The 20,843-nt window shown below is 39.2% G+C and overlaps 1 protein-coding gene across 1 annotated transcript; it reads left to right on the top strand.

Annotated features, from left to right (window-relative positions):
* Window positions 1–142: 142 nt before the first annotated feature.
* LOC127778831 (insulin-degrading enzyme-like 1, peroxisomal) lies at window positions 143–18,811 on the top strand. The gene is given in 24 exon segments (XM_052305467.1): window positions 143–454; window positions 556–631; window positions 2,121–2,188; window positions 3,036–3,127; window positions 3,211–3,284; window positions 3,374–3,417; window positions 3,578–3,629; window positions 8,689–8,811; window positions 8,918–9,030; window positions 9,148–9,310; window positions 13,015–13,097; window positions 13,368–13,702; window positions 14,410–14,512; window positions 14,603–14,698; window positions 14,771–14,960; window positions 15,302–15,363; window positions 16,086–16,190; window positions 16,309–16,510; window positions 16,785–16,993; window positions 17,654–17,778; window positions 17,886–17,937; window positions 18,010–18,096; window positions 18,186–18,308; window positions 18,379–18,811. Coding segments are annotated over 24 exon segments (3,009 nt in total). The 5' UTR covers window positions 143–274; the 3' UTR covers window positions 18,631–18,811.
* Window positions 18,812–20,843: the final 2,032 nt, after the last annotated feature.

Genomic DNA, 20,843 nt, shown 5'->3' with positions numbered 1-20,843 from the left:
GACCTATGTGTCTAAATAAATGTGAACAATGCTATAAAGTCGTGCCATAGGAAACGGATGGAGCAGTACGTAACTGAGCTTTGAACAAAATGTTGTCCCGATGTCGCTGTGGCTCATCCGGCCCAAGCCCATTTCCCCACCCCTCTCGCGGTCTCGCCGAAGACACCGTCGTGCTCGTGCCAAGCCAACTCCTCGACTTCGCCCGCCTGGTGCCCGCGCGGACTCGGTCTCGGTCAGTCCAGTCCACGCCCGCGGCGGCGAGTCGGCGGCCGCGATGGACTCGAGGCCCCGGGAAGCCGACGCCCCCGCCGAGCCTTCCGGCGGCGCGGCCCCGGCTGCGGCGAACGGCGAGGTGGAGATCACGAAGCCCCGCAACGACAAGCGCGGGTACCGCCGCGTCGTGCTCCCCAACGCTCTCGAGTGCCTCGTCATCAGCGACCCCGACACCGATAAGGTCTTCCTGCTTCGCTCGCTCCTTCGATCGGGATGGGCCGCCGGGGTTTGGTATCTCTCTGGTTTTTTGGCTTGAACCCCGACTTGTTTGTTTGCTTGCAGGCGGCGGCGTCGATGAACGTCTCGGTAGGCTACTTCTGCGACCCCGAGGGGCTCCCTGGGCTTGCACACTTTCTTGGTGAGCTTCCTGTTTTGACTTGTTGCATAAAACGTGAGAAATTGGTAATCGTGGATGTGTGATTTTAGTTGTAGTTAGCTGCTTCCCTTAAATGGTTATGACTATACAGGATGTTGGTGACGATAATCTTAGTGCAGTCAGGCCTTGGTGCTTAATACCCTTGATCTCTCTATCATCTCTATGCACTTATGTTGCAATGTCAGGCCTGCTTAGGCTACCACTACATTCTGCGGTTTTTACAAGAAGGTTGTTTTAGGCTGTGCACTGTGGCTGGCACTGTTCTAATACGTGTATGCGCTTTTAGTTGTTTAATTGCTGAATTGGTCATGTAAAGAGGAAGAAGGTCGAAATTTGGATATCTATATTTTTCTCAGAGCCCATCAAGTAAAAAATGTGCAAGTAAAAAATACTTCTAAGTCCACAGACAGCAGCATGCTTCTTTTTCATTTTTGGGTAACATCAATAGCTGTAAAAATACATGCAACACATCTCAAAATAAATTTTCCAAATCATACTGAGTATCTCTGGACGAGAAGATTAAAACAAATATAGCATGGCCAGGAAAACACACGAATGGCTGAATCACATGTACAACATCAATTCAACACTACTATCTCCTGATAGGTGCTGTCACAATATCTAGCTAATAAGCGGCCCATTCCTTGAAAAGTTTATAAGTTGCATAATGACGTTTGGAACTAACCATTTACTTGATAAATCTGCAAAGATGTCAAAGTCCATATGTGAAAGGGCATTAAGAGTAAAAAAACAGTTGGGCCTTAAAATGACTTATGTGAAATTCACATGCCATTAAAGGATCAAAGGTACCAGCAATGTCATCTGTGACTGAAAACTGTTATACTAATACTGTAATACATTATAAATGCTAATGTGGGTTCGTTATATTGCCTCTGTACTGAAATGGATGACGTATATTATTAGAAAGTTCATTTCAGCACCAGAGTGCTTTGGACATCTTATTTGTATACTTGAGGTGATTATAAAAATATAGTGTGGCAATGCCATCCGATTAGAAAATTAATTTACTTACCAGTCATTCTAACTTTTTTTCTCGGGCAGGCCAAGTATTGTTTCAAGCATCTTATTTGGATACTTAAGGTGAACAATAGAAATATAATGTTCCACTGTTATCCAATCAGAAAATTAATTTACTTACTAGTCATTGTAACTATTTTTTTCTCGGTCAGGTAAAGTAAGCACAACTTTCTTGCGTGTCATGCTATCACTGTGCTTAGTCTATGTTTAATTTGGCTGTTGTATATTGCTCTCTTTATAATTTCTAGTGTGTCCCTTTAAAGAGTATTAATTCATAAAGAACCACTCTTCAAACCTCATTGTTTTTTTTATAAAAATCTTGGTTGGGTTGTAGTATTGCATGTGAAAAGCTTCATGGCACATGTATTGCAGTAATAACATGTGTGTAGCTCTGTATTGTTTGATTCCCTTATGCCTGGATCCTCTTTTACAGAGCATATGCTTTTCTATGCTAGCGAGAAATATCCTATAGAAGACAGTTACTCAAAGTATATTGCAGAGGTATGTATTTTGCCAGGCAGATCTACTTACCTATTCTGTTAATTTAAAAAGTATCTTTCTAACTGATCTTGATATTACTGTGGTCAATAATTTGTTTGATCGAACTTAAATTGATCTCAAAACTTAGTGAAAATGCTTGAGAACAATTTGTTCAGGAGAGTGTCAACTGAACTTCAGCATACTGTAGGCTTTGCAAAATGTCTAGTCCACGCCCAATTTACTTTGGCAATGTCTAGAGACTTGCACCACATTTTGGAGGTACTTGGCTAGTGCTGTTAGAGTGTTTCAGTATTTGTAAAGCTAATCTAGTTTATGTTTGATCATGGGTTGCTGCCCTTTTTTCCCTAGATTACCAGTTGGTCGCAATATAATAGACACGTGTACTTGTTAGTGAACTCATATATTTGATGTTGCAAGTCTGTTGCGGCGCACCAGTGCTTTCGGTGGCAGAGTGAGTGGTCGAACACTAATGTGCACGAGTGGCTTAATCCAGATGGGACCAATTTGAAGCTTAATAAGTAAAATGCCTTAAATACAATTACTTATCATATAGACTGTACAATCATTGGGTGGGCCAACGTTGGCCGCAATGAAGCTTTGTCCCTTGCAGTGCTTGAAGCCTTGAACCATGATTTCCCTCCCACATGTTATGCTGCTACTGGAATTCTGCAAGCAGAGATTGATCCCTTTAATTATTAACTGTGCTAATTAGAAAACCATCTGTCTAGCCTCTGATACAGTTGGTAGGAGCCATAATTATTCATAAATTTGTATAAATAATATCATGATCTTTATGTTTTTCCTCTATGTTTGAATCATCAATTGTGTGATATGGGTTTTCTTTTAGCATGGTGGTTCAAGGAACGCCTTCACATCTCGTGAACACACAAACTTTTTTTTTGATGTGAACAATGATTGCCTGGATGATGCTTTGGATAGGTAACTTCTACTTCTTTCTTTCCTTACACCTTTGGTTTTTACTTTGCAACTCTGTTTCATTTCCTTCACATTTGTCGTTTTAGGTTTGCACAATTTTTCATAAATCCACTGATGTCACCTGATGCAATTCTTAGGGAAGTTAATGCTGTTGACTCTGGTATACATTGCTTTCTCTCTTATCTGGAACTGCCATTTTTGCTGAGAGAATTAACTTCTAATCTCTTTCTTTTCTTTCTTTGTCTGCAGAAAACCAGAAAAACTTACTGACAGATATTTTGCGAATGAGTCAGGTACCTTTATGTCCAAAAAACATCATTAATCTTTTCTGTTATAGCTGAATAGTAATATGGTATCATATTCATATCATATTTTGATCTATTTTATTGTTTTCATTTATTTTACCATGTTCTTTCATGCTATAATTCCATTGTCTATATTCTTTTGGTTCAGCTCCAGAAACATATTTGCTTGGAGAGCCATCCATATCACAAGTTTAGCACTGGTGTGTGTTATAGTCATAATTTCATTTTCTTTAGTGTCTGATTCTATATACCACAATTGGATGTTGCAACTATACGGCATGCTTGGTACCAAGGTGTCCAAGTTTCTACCTTCATTTTATAGTCACAACTCACTACTAACAAATACTGCATGTTGAAGTTATTTCAAGAATACGCTTTGTAATGCTGCAAAAAATATCCATGCCATATGAACTTATGATTCTAAATTTTTAGCTAGTTGAATCATGGATGGAAAAAAAAATACTGTTCTTCCAAGAAAAAAAAAAGACTGTGTGTGTAAACTGGACAAGCCCATTTCTGTTATGGTATTCTCAATCTACATGATGGATTCACTTCTTTTGTGGTCTATTCTATCACCGAAGGCTTGCGCGCACCTTTTCTTGAAGATCTGTTGTATTGCATGTGGGCCATGAGGATCATTTGATTAAAAAAATGCTTTCACAAATGAAACAGTAGCATATGAAGGATACAGAAACACATGGAATTGTGCTCTTGTGGGACAAATGTTTCATTTTCCCCCTTCACATTTGAATTGGCCCATGCAACCAGGCTAATACAACTTGGCATCTACCTAGCCTGTCACAACACCTTACATATCCCTTCTTTGATTTGGTGGTGAGGCGTGGTGTTTATTGGATTTGGTGAAAATTGTGGTAGCTAGCTCTTAAGATCAGGGGAATGCACTATGGACCTCCGTTTTTATAACAGGAATCAATCGTGTAAACAGTACTATTTCCCTAGATCAAGTAGTCTGGTACACACGAATTCATAGCTGAAATACCGAGTGCACATGCACGAGTGTCTAGTACGAATCATTACATCATAAGCCCGCAGGCATAGTCTTAAATCATCGGATCGAGCGGTCCGGAATACATCCCAAAAACAGAAGTAGATAAGGCAGTAGAGTTGAGGCAGCGGTACGCCATTGCCACAGGCAACGACCGTAACTAAGACCTACTGAGCGCCATCGTCTTCATCACCCTCCTGGTAATAGGCATAGGGATCCTCCGAAGCTTCATCTCCGGCCTCTGATTAAGTTTATATTTGCAAGGGTGAGTACCAACCGTACCCAGCAAGCCACCACAGCAACAATGCATATGACAGGGGTATTCAAAAGATGGCTATGGTTCTTTTGCGCAAAGCAAGTTTTGTAATTCTTTTCACAAACCTAAGACCTGGCATAGACTGATTAAATTTTAGTACCAGTGTTCATATTAAACAATGACGGTTCTATCCACCATCCATTGTGATCCCAAGGATAGCTTCCCGCTATTGAGTCGTCATGGTTTTCTGAGGACGTCCACCTTCCCGCCTCTCAGGAAGTGGCTCCATCAGCATAGAAATCATCATGCAATATCCCACCCCACACAAGTTAAGAATTTAGAGTCTAGCCAAGTGTAATACATGTCCCGGTGCTCAATAACCGCGAGCACGGCTATTCGAATAGGTTTGGTTTACTCACACTGCAGTAGATGTACACTTTACCCGCACTCCGCAACTGCCCAACACATGAGCCTCGTCCCAACACGAGACGCGTCACGGCAAAGCTTTTCGATAACCTCGCATTGGCAGTACCCGCTCCATGAACTTTACATCCTCATGCACTCTAGGCGTACACGGTTTCTAGCAGTGAGAGGAGTTCTGGCGCACCCGGGAAGGGAAGACTCTCACATGCATTAAGTTATAATTATGTTTAGATTCTCACATGGCAGTCCTACCGATGGCGACACCACTGTAGACACCCGCCTCGCGGTCCTACCAATGGCTGCCCCACCGTAGAGCCCCTACCTCACACATCAAGAAACCACTACGCATGGATACTGCCTCCGCTCAGCTATCTATTCCGCTAGGTCTATACCCATACGAGAAGTGCGGTTGTACGGGGGTCGTTTCATGCTTAACTTCATGGCTCGGTCCTTAATTGACCGGGGACGGTGCTAGCCTTTTCCGGATACCACCCAAATCCTCCGTCCGCCCCAGTCGAAAACAATTGTTTAATTTTATTTCTCCTTCCACAAATCATGTCATCAACATCAGGGCAATGTGGCGCTCATGTCTCCACATGCCGCATCTCAATTACCTTCCCAAAGGTAATTGCCCAAGCATATAACATTTTATAAATATGAGTATGCATGATTCTAAAATAGCATTTCTAAGCAATTGTCATAATTGACTAGGGACCCATACGTAAACATGGTTACGAAGAAATAAGGGGGTAAACAATAATCAAGGCATGGCATAATCGCAAGTAGGATGTTCATCATTGCATGCAATTTTTATTTGTAAACAAAATAATTTCGCAATTGGGATCAACATGTTCAAGGAATAGTGATGACTTGCCTTGCTCAAAGTCTTGCGGGTCTTGTCCTTCGCTTGGATCCGCAACTCCCTCGGGCTCTATAATTACGTGCGAAGAAACGATTTGAATTCGATTAGAATTCAAATAAAGATCCAAGTAAATCCAAGAAGATATCAAGCGCGGAAGTCAGTTTCTTACATTATCTATTTTCGTTCGTGAAATAGAGCTACTCCGTTTGTTTAACTCCATCCATCCCCAAACTATTTTGTGGCATAATTATTTTATTAGCACAAGTTTTTAATTTAATCCGCCCGGGTATTACATCCATATAATAGGTTAGAAATTTCTATCGCGAGCTAAATATCGGACAAAGTCCTAAAATTATCTTATAATATTGTACGATTTAATTTAGTCTATGACTAAACGATTAAATATAATACACGGCTAAAATTCCTAGTAATTAAATCCGAATTTCTACCGTGAATCGATGACTTATAGAGATTACCAAAAATAACCTATAATAATCTATAAGAATTCATCTAATTGTTTGGTTATTAATTACATCTAAATTACTACCAATTTTAATCTAATCCGATCAAGAAACAAATTTCTATAATTAACCCGGAATTTCGATCGAAATACTATTACACTCTAGGAATTTCCAAAAATAATCTATGATTAACCCCGACCATTTTTATTTCCTAAATCCTCCCAATCTCTCCCCTAATTTCTCTTCTATTTTCACCTTTTCTTCTTTTCTATTTTCCTCTCTTTCTGTTTCTCTCTTTTCTTTTCTTTTTCTCTCTCTTTCTCTCTTTTCTTTTCTTTTTTTCCTTCTCTCTCTCCCTCTCTCGGCTCTTGCTACCCGGCGGCGATGGCGGCGGAACGAGGGGAGGGGCGGCGGCTTACCGACAGCGGCGGCGGCGACAGCGGCGCGACGACGGCGCACGGCGCGGCAGCACGAAGGCGGCGGCGCGGCGGCGTGACGACGGCGCACGGCGTGGCGGCACGAAGGCGGCGGTGCAGCGGCGCGAGGGCGGCGGCGCGGCGGCACAAAGGCGGTGGCACGGTGGAGAGGGAAGAGGGGAGGAAGAGAGAGATGGAGTGGGGGAAATGGAGAGGGGGGTGGAGTATTTATAAGGGAGAGGGGGAGGGGTGGCCGGCTTGACGCGACGGCGGCGCGGGGCGGCGCGGGGCTCGGCGCGCGGTGATGGCGACGGGCAACGCGACGGCGACGGGCGACGCGACGGCGACGGCGGAGCGTCGACGGGACGGCGCGGCATGGCGCGGGGCTCGGCGCGCGGCGATGGCGACGGGGCGGCGCGGGGCTCGAGGGCGACGGCGACACGACGGCGCGAGCTCGAGGCGCGGGCGACGGCGCGCGGCGCGGCAGCGGCGATGGGATGGCGACGGCGACAGCGGCGCGGGCTCGAGGCGCGGGGCGACGGCGCGCGGCGGCAGGCGGTGATGGCGACGTCGGCGCGGCGACGGTGGCGCGGCAGGGGCGCGACAGGGGCGCGGCAGGGCTAGGGGACGCACTCGAGCACCTAGCGGGCAATGAACAGTGTTTTTTCCTATTTTTCCCATTTTAGTCTATTTCTTATATAAATTTGATTCCACAATTCCTAATTTTTGCATATATGCATTTTACTCAATATTTGTGTTATCTCAACTAATGAATTCACCCTAGATTAATATTACTCCTATTTTATTTATATAATTTATTGGAATTTTTAATTAGGGTTAATTCTTATTCCATCGCATTTAAATTTAATTGATACAAATATGGTCGTGATAATATTTTATTTATTTCTATCCACACCTAATCTTTATTTTTTTTTATATTTAGCCAATTTGATTTTTAGGGTTTATTCCTAGTTAGTTATTCATTAATCGCGATTAATAAATTCCGAGATCAAAATCCAATGAAATAGGCGAATAAAATCGGCATGATGCAATTTATTTAAAAAGTTTTTGAAAATCCGTATTTTTAGAGTTTTGATTTTGTCGGTCGAATTTTCAGGGTGTTACATGCACTGAGTAGTGCGTTCACAAAAAGTTATTTTTGAGGGGAAGCGCATTCTTGGGAGTGCGCTCCGGTGCATAACCAACCTCGACAACCTTGTGTCAATGATATTGTTTCTTGTACCTTTTTTTCCTCAATCTTAATAACAATGGCCATCCCAGCAACAATTTGAACACCAAGTACTTTGGTATTTCTTATACTTTGAAAATAATTTATGCCTGCCCTATGATTTTACTTTACTTATTGACCATATGAAAATGATTTCTGCAGATTTCCCATTGTAACTTGAAAATACTTCAATAATAATATTTTTTTTACAAGAACTTGTAAGTTTGTACTAAGAATTTTATGTTATGTACTAGTATGAAAAGCCATTGGTCAAAGGTGTAAATTGGAGACTATGTTGAACAGTTGAAGCATAACAAACTTATTGCTCCTGGACAGGGAATATTTACACCTTAAAACCATTTTAGATGTTTTCTCTGAAATCAAAATCTATGGAAGTTTTAACTTGAATGAAATACGGGACGATAGGCCTGATTGGAACTGCTGGATGCGGCTACACAGCCGCAACAAAGAGCTATGCTGGCTACTGTTTCTGTATAGAAGCCGCAGCGGCAGCCGGCAAGCAGTTACGAGCAGGCCCTATGTTTACATGCTTCAAAGGTTGAACAATTATTTTTTTCACTAATATTCTGATCATCTATTGTTTTAGGAAATCGGAACACTTTACTGGTTAATCCAAATAAGGAAGGATTGGACATATTGGAAGAGCTTATTAAATTTTATAGTTCACACTATTCAGCCAACTTGATGCAACTTGTTGTGTATGGGAAAGGTTTTTTCTTTATCAAACTGGTTACACCATTCTTTTCATTTCTGTACAAATTCTTCAATTTATATATATTTTTTCCTTATATCTGTTGTGTAACTTGTGTATGCAGAGAGTCTTGACAACCTTCAAACCCTTGTTGAAAATAAGTTCTCTGATGTCAGGAATACTGGAAGGAAACGGTTTTCCTTTTATGGTCATCCATGTTCAAGTGAACATCTCCAGGTTTATATTTTCCATTTGCTAAAGATAGGTTCAAAAGTCAAGTGCACCACTCGGTGATTTTTTCTGAAATGTAAGGTTACTTGGACATGTTTAATTATGGAAATTGATGACTTGCAGGTCCTAGTTAAAGCAGTTCCCATAAAACAAGGCCACACGTTGAGAATACTGTGGCCAATCACCCCAAATATCCAGCATTATAAGGAAGGTCCTTGCAAGTATGTGAGTCATTTAGTTGGCCATGAAGGAAAGGGGTCTCTGTTTTATGTACTAAAAAAATTAGGTAAATTCTATATGAGAAGTTTAACTTCTTTTCTGGTGGGTTGGTTTGGGGCTTTTTGGCTGGCCTGGGCTATTTGACGTAACATGAGTACACAATCCTCTATTTCTATGCTTCTTGCTTCAAAATATTATGTTAATATGGATATCGGACCTTATTGTCAGCTTACTATAGGATTGTACTGGCAGTCTGACTTTTGTCACTTTTGTCGCTTATTACTATTGTTTAGGTCGATGAAGTTGAAGTGTTTAAGCATGATAACACAATTTAATTCAAGAATACCACTTTCAATTCTGTTATGTGATTAACTGATTCAGAGTCTACCCATCTTTCGGGGTGATATGTGTTGAGCTGGTTCTTGGCCTGATCCACTATCCATATGCATCTAATTAGTCTTATTTTGCTTTTCCCATTGAGATGCCATTTTACAGTTGATTACTAATGTTTTTGTAGTGCACATGTACAGATGCCTGTTTTTGTTATGCATATGTTTTCATGTGGTGTCATTTTCACCTAATTTATCTCTGTGCACTTCTTCCCTGCTGTCATACGCTCCCTCTGTCCCTAAATATTTGACACCGTTGACTTTTTTAAACATCTTTGACTGTTCGTCTTATTCAAAAAATTTAAGTGCTCCTTCCGATCCATAATATAAGGCACAACTACTTTTTATAGATGTTTCATAATATAAGGCGTGCATGCATGTATGCAATTAGTTAGTATCTTTTCTCCATTAAATTATGATTTTTTTAAGTCCCCCACCATCAAGATCTCTAATTCTATTGGGTGCATGCATTTTATTTATTAGGGTGATACAAATTAGGAGGTGATAATAATTGTTTCTTGGTCTTTGGAGTAAGGGTGGTTGTGCCTTATATTTTGGAACGGAGGGAGTAATTATTAATTCTTTTCCTATCATTTGATTCATTGTTAAATATACCTTTATGTATACATATAGTTTTACATATTTCACAAAAGTTTTTGAATAATACGAACGGTCAAACATGTTTAAAAAAGTCAACGGCGTCAAATATTTAGGGACGGAGGGAGTATAAGCAAAAAATCTGGAGATGAAATTCATTTTCTTTCAGTTAATGTTTCATTCTAGGATATTTAGGTACTACCCTCATCCCAAAATAAGTTCATTTTGCATCCATCTTACCCATACCAATACAAAACTAAAAAGACTAGAATACCCCTACTTTATCAAATCCCAATGCAACTATTCCTTACTAGTTACTTTATCGCAAAATCTAATTCGAGAGCACTCTCGATTTAGTCATAACTAGCGACGCCTATCCAGAATCCAGATATGTGTTAGCTGGAATAATCTTACTTTACTATAGTACTAATCCATTAAGTAAGTAGGGGAAATATTCCTATCATCTATGCTTCAAATAAAATTTTCTCTCAAATTACTCATCCGATTTACAATCCAATTACACCGTTGTGTTCGTAATAATTAAATCTTTACGACAAGATCTCACATGATTATATTTTGATGAAAAATCACAAATTACTTTTATGATATGTCTAAATTACTTTTAGATTTCACTGAGTTACTTCTTAGACATATAAAAGTAAATTTAGTAAAGCCTAAAAGTAATTTACATATATTATAGAAGTAACTTATAACAAAAAGAAAGTAACTTTAATTAATGTCTTTTTTCATTGAACAAATTATCATATATATAAATTACTTTTAGATTTGATTAAAATACTTCCTATACATTCATAATGCTCTGAGGGGATTACTTTTATTATTGTTTTTAGTTAATTCCATAATTTGTGCTGATTAATTTAATTTCTAGATAGAGTCATGTTTTTATCTCTACAACGGATTTACTTCAAATGACATGCCAAAGTTACTTTCGTTTTGTTTTAAGTTACTTCTATAATATATGTAAATTACTTTTTGACTTTACTGAATTTACTTTTATATATCTAAGAAGTAACTTAGTGAAATCTAAAAGTAATTTAGACATAATATAAAAGTAATTTGTGATTTTTTATCAAAATATAATGATGTGAGATCTTGTAAAGATTTAATTGTTATGAACACAACGGTGTAATCGGATCGTAGATCGGATGAGTAGTTTAAGAGAAAATTGTATTTGAAGTATAGGTGAATTGTGTCTCTTATAGATAGAGTGGTAGCTGGTTTAGACAAACCAGCTACCACTAGCTGTGTAGTTACGTCCTTACTTTATCTACTCCCAATACTATTATTTTTCTACTTTCACAAATTCTGACGCAATGATTACTCTAAAAATGAACTTATTTTTAGGAGAAATGGAAGGAGCTAAAAATGAACTTATTATGGGACGGAGAAAGTATAACAACAATATCATCTTTAGGTGGTGTATTGATAATTCATACCACCTTCAAATGGGTGCCTTTTATATGTACAGCCAAACCTTAAAAACTTTTGTAACTAATATACAAAATGCTATTAATATTTATTATGTAAAAATGTCATTAGGAAAAGCCAAACTAATGTTCCCTTGGAACAAGCAAACAATACACAATAAAGAAAAGGAAAAGTTCCCCATTTCGTCCGTCAACTATGTCCTTGGTCTGATTTTGGTCCCTCGACTCTCAAAACCATCCACATTTCATCCCTGTGCCTAAACTGGGACAATTTTCAGTGATGTGGCACCTATGTGGAGTCTACATAGGCAAATAATGAAAAAATTCACCATAATAATCAAAAGTAAACAATAGAAAAAGAAAAAACTAGAACCCATATATTTGTTTTTTTATTTGCCAACTATGATGCATGTGGTGGCACATCAAACTATAGATGGCCATAAGGCCCGCCCGGCCCAGGCATGGGCTAGGCACGGCCCGAGGCGATCGGGCTGGCACGGCACGGCACGGTCGGGTCGTCCCGTGCCTGCCCACGGGCTGCACCTCAGGCCCAGGCACGGCCCACCAGCAGTCGGGCCATGCCGTGTCGGCCCGAAGGCACGGGCGACCCATCGTGTCTTCTTTGAAATAAGTCTATTTCCCCTCCCTCCTTTGGGCTGTGACATATATATAGCTAAAATAAGTTTATTTTACGCCCCTACTCTTTAGGCCGTGTTATATAATACGTCTATTTTTCCTCCCTATTCTTTGTGCCGTGCCTTACATATGGTTGAAAATACGTCTGTTTCGTATCCCTGAACTTTGTGCCGGGCCGTGCCAGCCCAACGTGCCGAGGTAGCAGCCCAGGCACGACACAACTGTCGAGCCGGGCCGGCACGGGCACGACCTGAGTCGGGCTGGGCCAAATCACCGGGCCTTGGGCCGGGCCGTCGGGACATATGGCCATCTATACATCAAACCCTGTTGGGCCCATGGATGAAATGTGGAGGGTTTTGAGAGTTGGGGATGAAAATCAGACCGATGCCATAGTTAAGGGACCAAATATGGACTTTTAACTAAAGTAAAGCTCAAGAAAATTCTTTTGAACAAACCGTGAAAGCACTAATAGGAAATCCAAATATTTGGTTTTACTGCTATATAATTTCCTTTGTTTATGTTAGTTTTGCATGCTTTATTATTCTTCAGGAAAGACAAGATTTGGTTTTGCTGCTATATAGTTTCCTGTATTTATATTATTTTTACATGGTTTACTTGCTCATTCTTCACCGAGTAAAATCTAATCTATAATCTTTTGTAGTGCTTGCTGTGTTTAACTTTGTATTCTATAAATTCCTCAGGATGGGCTATGAGTTTGAGAGCAGGGGAAGGTGATTGGAGTTCTGTGTTTTCGTTCTTCAGTGTTGTTATACGGCTCACAGATGTAGGCCATGGTGAGTTTCATTCCAGAAGGGCCTTTTTATACTCAAGATTTATGATGCATGGTTCTTGGGTAATGAGAAGGCTCTAGGTCTAGGCTTCTGTGTAGCTTATGATTCCTTCATGATTCTTGTTATGGGGTGACAAAAAAAAATCTGAGCTTTGGAAGACCCCCAAAGTTTGAATTTGCATGTGCCCTCAAAGAAGTTTGAAAATATCTGTGAACTGAAAGAGAGATGGTCCTGGGGAGAGTGAGCAGGTGGGAGGCAAGAAGGTAGGGGAATTTTTGAAAAATGTGACAACCGTCTTGAGTGATCTTTGGAGGATACTTTTATTCGTTGCACAAAATGAAATTAACAAGAAGGTTAGACATCAAATTTTGTTGAACAATGAAATGGCCAGTTCCACCTAATAAATTCTGCCAAAATGTTCATTCATAAATTACAAAATGAGTTCTGCTCAGTATCATCGTCTCATGACTTTTCCTAATCTCCCTCTATTACAGATCTTTCCGCCGGAAGATTGGCTGATTGCATCGTCTGTGCCATCAAAGTTTTCTCCAGATGCTATTCAGAGTATATTAAATGACTTGACTCCAGATAAAGTTAGGTAGGTTTTAAGTATGGCCCATATCAGGTTTTTTCTGCTATGTTTACAGTTTGAGATACCAGTCATGTTTTTTTTTTTTTTTTTTAGTGTTCAGCATATGTTAGTTACACAGGTATATTATATGTATTTTAGTAAGTTATACTCTGTTTTTTGTTTTCATTTCAGATCAGTATGAAACCATGAACATACTTAAAATGTATTCTATTTGACAGTAATCTTATGCATTTAATGTTATCAAACAGAACTGGGGACTAGCTACTGTGAGTTGATTGTTCATTTCAGCAGTAACAGTATAATGCATGCTATTATTGTTGCTCTTCAATTACCGCATGTAGTGTCTGGAAAATAATTATTCAGGCTTTGCACTTAGCTGTTGCTTCAGATTCTTCGACTTAACGTATTGTAAGACACTATATAACTCTTCTGGAAGGATGACACAACAAAGAGAACTTTCGCTTTACATAAATTTCAAGTTTTTTCCTCCGAAAAAGTGGAGGAAATTTCATCACTAGTCCATTTGCATTTTTTACTGTTATAATTCCAAAAAACAGCAAGAGGCTCCTCACGAAGTTGATCCTATCACAACCATCTCCTTTTTTCCTTTCACGCACTTGATGTATGTATTTGTTTAGTTTTATTTCATTGTGCTTTTACTTAAAGGCATTAATACTTACGTAGTATCGATTGTCTTCTACATTTACTTTCAGAATATTCTGGGAGTCAAAAAAGTTTGAAGGGCAGACGAACTTAACAGAGCCATGGTATGGTACATCGTATTCAGTTGAAGCAGTCCCTCCTTCCATCATACAGGTGTACATGTAATTTGGATGTTACTCTTCCTATCATATTTTCCAATCTATGTGTTTGGAGGTGGACACGTTCCTAACATAATTTGTACAGAACTGGGTAAATAGAGCTCCCATGGAAGATTTGCACATACCAAAACCTAACATCTTCATTCCAAGTGATCTTTCATTGAAGAATGTTGAGGAGAAGGTATTTTTTCTTAAAACGTATTGATAATTTTATTTTGGGAAACTTTTTATTGATATTTTTTGTTTTATCCAGGGAAGTTTTCCTTGTATGCTGCGGAAAACACTGTTTTCCAGAGTGTGGTATAAGCCTGATACGATGTTCTTCACACCCAAGGCCTACATCAAGATGTATTTCCACTGTCCACTGTCCCGTAGCTCTCCAGAATCAATAGTTCTTACTGATATGTTCACAAGGTTGCTAATGGATTATTTAAATGATTATGGTATGCAGTAATACATGAGATGTCTTAATTTTTTTATGATTCTTATGGCATAGTTTCATAAACAGTTAAAATGTATTCCCAACTTCTCTTGATACAATAGTCTAACACATATAATTCATTTTAGAAAGGACATATGCAAGAGTGAGATTAATATAGAAGTTGGAGACAGTTCTTTTCTGTTTAGAGCCTGGGTACTTTTTATTGGCGGAAAAAAAACTCATCCTCTATGTACACTGCTTATGCTAGAAAATCGAGCGATTAAGGACATTGCCATCCCCTGGTTAGTTTGCCTTTGTTTATTTCCACGTTGCAATAACCCACCAAGTTTGTTTTGCTTTCAGCTTATGATGCTCAAGTTGCTGGTCTTTACTATGCTGTTAAGCCAAATGACACTGGGTTTCAGGTCAGCTGTGCAGTTTGCATGAAATAATCAATTGTTTATCTTCGTTCCTAATCCAGATGATGCAGTACTGACAGTGTTTCTATGCATAAACATTTTTTGTCCTAAACACATACCGTGTTTGCATAAATGTGATAAGATGATAGTATGTTACTAATAAGCAGATGCTTGTCATTTGATTCTTACTTAAATCATTATAATATCATAATCCTGATTCCTGTTGCATATAGTAGCATGGAATATACCATTGTCAGTGTTGACCCTTGAACTATTTTCCTTCTTACTTCCACATACTGCTTCAGATCTTTAACTGGATGTGGTTAGGTACAGGCACTGGCTTATAAAGACTCATTAGTAGTAGTACTGGAGTATAGAAGACATACATGATTGTACGCTTTCACAAGTCACAGTCTCACATCACAGCAGCTTTATCTCCATTTATTTTATTTTTTCCCTTATTTGCAGATACAAATGGCATTAGATTCTCAATTATTAAATGGTTAATATTGCCTAATCCCTGTTAATTTCATGTATAGCGTGTGGTAGCAACCTGACATTGTTGTATGTGGTGAAACTTTATTATGGACGTGTCGTAAATTGTGATCTATCATTCAAATGTTTCTTCTCCAGGAGTCAGAACTCAGAACTCATGGCATGTTATGAGCCATATTTTTTACAAAATCCTATTCTTTTCTAATCCTTGAATATTTATGATTGTTTTACAGATAACTATGGTTGGCTATAATGACAAAATGAGAACCCTTCTGGAGACTGTCATTGGAAAAATTGCTGCATTTGAAGTGAAGGTTGACCGTTTTGTTGTGATAAAGGTAATGACTTGCTACAGTTTACAAACATTCTGGTCCTTCCTGATGACGCAATATTAAACCAGAATTCTATGCGGTTGACATAAAGTGAGGGTGTTCTATCTTTTGTTGCTATCATCAGGAAACTATAACAAAGGCGTATGAGAATTTCAAATTTCAGCAACCTCATCAGCAGGCATCGTACTATTGTTCACTGATATTAGAGGAACAAAAATGGACATGGGATGAAAAACTTGCTGCAATTTCTCATACTGAAGCTAGTGATCTAGAGAAAATTTTGCCTCATCTGCTGGGGAAGACATTTATTGAGAGCTACTTTGCTGGTTTGTTTAATAACTTGAATGTTAATTCACAGCTACTTTCCCTCATCTTTGGGCCTGTTCACTTTGATGCCAAAAAAAACCCTACTAAATGTAGCCACTTTTTTGGTAACATTACCAAAATTTGGTAAGGTTGAAAATAGCATCAAAGTGAACAGGCCCTTTAGTACTGCTCTTTATATTACCTTGTAATGCTGCTAATGGCCCTTTTTCTCCCACTACTCATTGAGAGAATGCTCTGCATTATTGATGTTCTTTTTTATGTAATTGATATTAGGAAACATGGAACCGGGTGAGGTAAAAGGTGTTATACAGCATGTTGAAGACATCTTATTCAATGCACCAGTCAGTTTGTGCAAAGCATTGCCCTCCTCGCAGCATCTTACAAAGCGAATTGTAAAGCTTGAAAGAGGTTTGAGGTATTATTATCCAGCTTTATGCCTAAATCACCAGGATGAAAATTCTTCCCTTCTGCATTATATTCAGGTGTGCCTCACTTCATTGGTGTTATTTCTGTTTATTTCTTGTGCATTTACAGTTTTCCCCTCCTTTTGTACTCTAGCAGTTTCTTTAGATAATGGAAGCTTTATTTAGACTCAGTTAATTACATCAAGATGATACAAACAAACTGAGTCACCCCCGGCCTCTGCATAAAATGCACACAGCCAAAAAAGAAGAAAGAAACAACCAGAACATCTCCCAAGCACAAAAGTTTGACATAAACATATATCTTAGTGGCTATCAATCCATAGACTAGACCGCCACCCATGCTCTTGGGTAAAAAACTCATGCGCCACCTGGTCCAACTGTTGTGATACCACGGCAATAGTATCCCGCAGTCCCGGTTGGTGGAGGATAGCCTAGGTATGTGGCCACCGAGTAACTAAAGTGATAACCTACAAAGGAGAAGACACCATCTTATTATCAAAAATTACTCCATTCATGCTTAAGCCAAATGGACCAACACAGAGCTGTTGCACCCATCAAAAGCAGATTCCTCATGTCTTTGGGGACACATGATAGCCAACTCCCAAACATATGACAAACATTGCAGTCTAGCTTCTTTTATTACCTTACATTATTATAGTTTTTCCTTAATACACCCAATACACATTACAATCCTGTAACAATGTTTCCTCAATGCAGATTCATCAGGATGACCTCAAACAAAATGTTCTACTTCAGTTGCTTGCCCTTGTTGCTAAGCAACCAGCCTTTCACCAATTACGTTCAGTTGAACAACTTGGCTACATAACATGGCTTAAACAAAGGTACATAATAAGATGTATCTTGTTTGTTTGTGTTGTTTTGCAATAATGTTTTCCAGGTAGCATGCAATCCCTCTTAAAAATTTGACCACGCTATCCTGTTTATCCAGAAATGATTCAGGCGTCCGTGGCTTGCAATTTACAATCCAGTCAACTGTGAAGGTACATAGAGTTCTCAATGCGATTTTAAATGCTGAAACAATTTTCTTCTGTTCTAATATGTTGGTTTGACAGGATCCAGCCAACCTAGATGCCAGAGTGGAAGCTTTTCTTAAGATGTTTGAAGGAACTCTATACCAAATGCCTGATATAGAATTCAAGGTTCAACAGATGCTGTCATTATTATTCATTGGCAGTTTCTGTACTCGTAAACATTATATGGAATAAACAGTGATTTGCGTAATCTGCAGAGTAACGTGAATGCTCTCATCAATATGAAGCTGGAGAAATACAAGAATATAAGAGAGGAATCAGCTTTCTTCTGGCGAGAGATCTCTGAAGGAACTCTGAAATTTGATAGAAAAGAGGCGGAGGTAGGCCCTATTTCTTTACATCGCCCCTCTGATGTACCATTTTTCAATTCCTGGAGTTCTGCAACTGCAGGTTGCTGCACTGAGGGATCTCAAGAAAGAGGAGCTGATTGAGTTCTTCGATAATCATGTCAAAGTTAATGCACCACGAAAGAAGATACTCAGTATACAAGTCTACGGCCGTCTCCACACCAACGAGTACGAAAAGGTAGTTCACGACGAGCCACAGCCGCATTCCTATCAAATAACCGATATATTCAGCTTCAGGAGGTCGAGACCTTTATATGGTTCATTCAAAGGAGGTATTGGTCAGATGAAGTTATAGGTCAACATTTTTATATATTTACAAATTCCGAAAGAATAATCTCTGCGGTAATAAGGAATCAAATGATTAGCACCAGCGTTGTATTTGGTTATTTACTGAAATATCCTGTTGGGGAGATGGTTGGATTGTTAGTGTGGATGATTTAGCATATATAATTTGGGGATATTATAGTTGGTTTCCATTTGTGTATGCAGCGAAATTTGGCATGTAATTTCATCTGTTCTTATTTTTTTTTATTTTTTTAGACAAAATTGCATGTATTTCTTTCGACACTTTCTCCACGACTCTCCTTTTTGCTGGCACCGAGGGTGACCGTGACACTAGTGATCACCCAGGGTGTTTTTGGTTGCTCGCATCCTGCTAGCCTGGCTCGTATGAGTCAGGATGACTATAGCCTGGCTGAGTAGATCCTAACGAGGTTGTTTCATTGGCTGGATTGGTTGATCCTGGTTGTAGCGAGATGTTGTTTGGATGAATGTATGAGATGATCTTGTATTGAAGAGATTTTGTTTGGTTGGTTGCAAAAGGGTTTGAGTTCAATCACCTCTTTTTGAGTGGTGAGATTACCAGAATTCAACGTATCAAATTTCATTGTGAAAAAATAGGAAAAAAAAAAGCAATTCGCACCTCAGCAGAAATAATACCATCAGTTGTATGCACATATATCGTACTCCCTTCGTCCCATAATATAAGGGATTTTGATTTTTTGCTTGTACTGTTTGATCACTCGTCTTATTAAAAAAATTGTGAAAAATATAAAAAACGAAAAGTTGTGCTTAAGGTACTTTGAAAAATAAAGTAAGTCACAAATAAAATAAATAATAATTTTATTTTTTTAGAATAAGACGAATGATCAAACAGTACAAGCAAAAAGTCAAAATCTCTTATATTATAGGACGATATTATGGGACGGAGGAAGTATCTTATACCAACTCGGTGAGACAAAAAAAAAAGAAAAGAAAAGGAGGAGGAAAAAAAGGTAGCGTTGACGAGCAGGATTCTTTTTTTATTCTAATTATGAGGTTTCACATTCATCACCAGAGCTTGCCCAGTACAACTGATTCACAAGTGAAGCAACTTGCAAGTAGCGGCTGATCCAACGTGAGTGTGGGGGACTCAAGTCCCTCCTAAGGCTGAGTTCTTTCCCCGACTTTTCCAACTCACCTCTCTCGTTTTTCATGTGTACGTATTTTAAACTGTTAAACGGTGTGGTTTTTACAATAGTTTTATATACGAAAGTTGCTTTAGAAAAATATTAATTTAGTCTTCAAGTTTTTTTAAGCTAACACTTAATTAATTATGTATTAAACAGTCGCTTTATTTTGTGTGCATGAGAGGAAGGGTTCTCAACCCATGCTCTCGAACACAACCCAAGTCTTACCCCATTGCATGAGAGAAGGAGAGAGGGAAGGGGGAAGAAGACTGGATTTTTCACAATTTAGTTCTTTTGAAAAACTTATTTCACAAACATATCACTAAAAAAACTTATCCAAGAAATGGTTCTTTTTGAGACGCGTCGCTGATGCCACCCCCTACCACCGTGGCGGTCAGATACTGACGTGCCAGGAGGAGCGTGCTAGCCTCGCCGCCTCCCTCCCCCCAGCGCCCCCCGGGGGCTCCCTCCCCTCTCTCTCCTCTCTCCTCAAATTCACTCGTTGTTTTTTTTTTGTTTTTCCTATAGTAAAAAAACAAAAAAAAGTTAGTACATTGCCTTTTTTACATTCTATAAAAAATTTGGGTTTGTTGATTTTTTTTTTTACATTTGAGTGTCCTTCCTTAAAATAGGCATTTATACGGACTCGGAATCAGACAATTTATATATCCATGGATATGTAAAAAAAATTACATCCGATTCTCCCCCACTTTGTTGGGTTTGGCAAAATTAGAAACTCTAAATTCCGCTTGCAAGATTGTGTTTTCGAGGCGAGAAGCTTTTCAGTTGAGCTTTGGAAAATTCTATAGGTCACATATTTCATCCATTTGAGTTTTATTTTTCTATGGTTGGTTCTTGTGTGCTATTCAATGTGAAAAAATATATAAAATAAAAGAAAATAAAAAAGTTGCACATCTCTCCTCTACACTAGAGAGGAGAGGAAAAAAATGGCGTGGGCGGGGGGAGGAGGGGGACGGCACCAACCTCATTGGCATGCTCCCCCTGCCACGTCAATGCGACCCGCCATGGTGGCAAGAGGACAGCGCCAGTGACTCTGGCG

The sequence above is a fragment of the Oryza glaberrima genome, chromosome 7 (genome assembly GCF_000147395.1).
Source record: "Oryza glaberrima chromosome 7, OglaRS2, whole genome shotgun sequence".
Taxonomy (NCBI): domain Eukaryota; kingdom Viridiplantae; phylum Streptophyta; class Magnoliopsida; order Poales; family Poaceae; genus Oryza; species Oryza glaberrima.
Note: the sequence above shows the minus strand (reverse complement) of the source record. Positions and strands in the feature narration are given on the sequence as shown.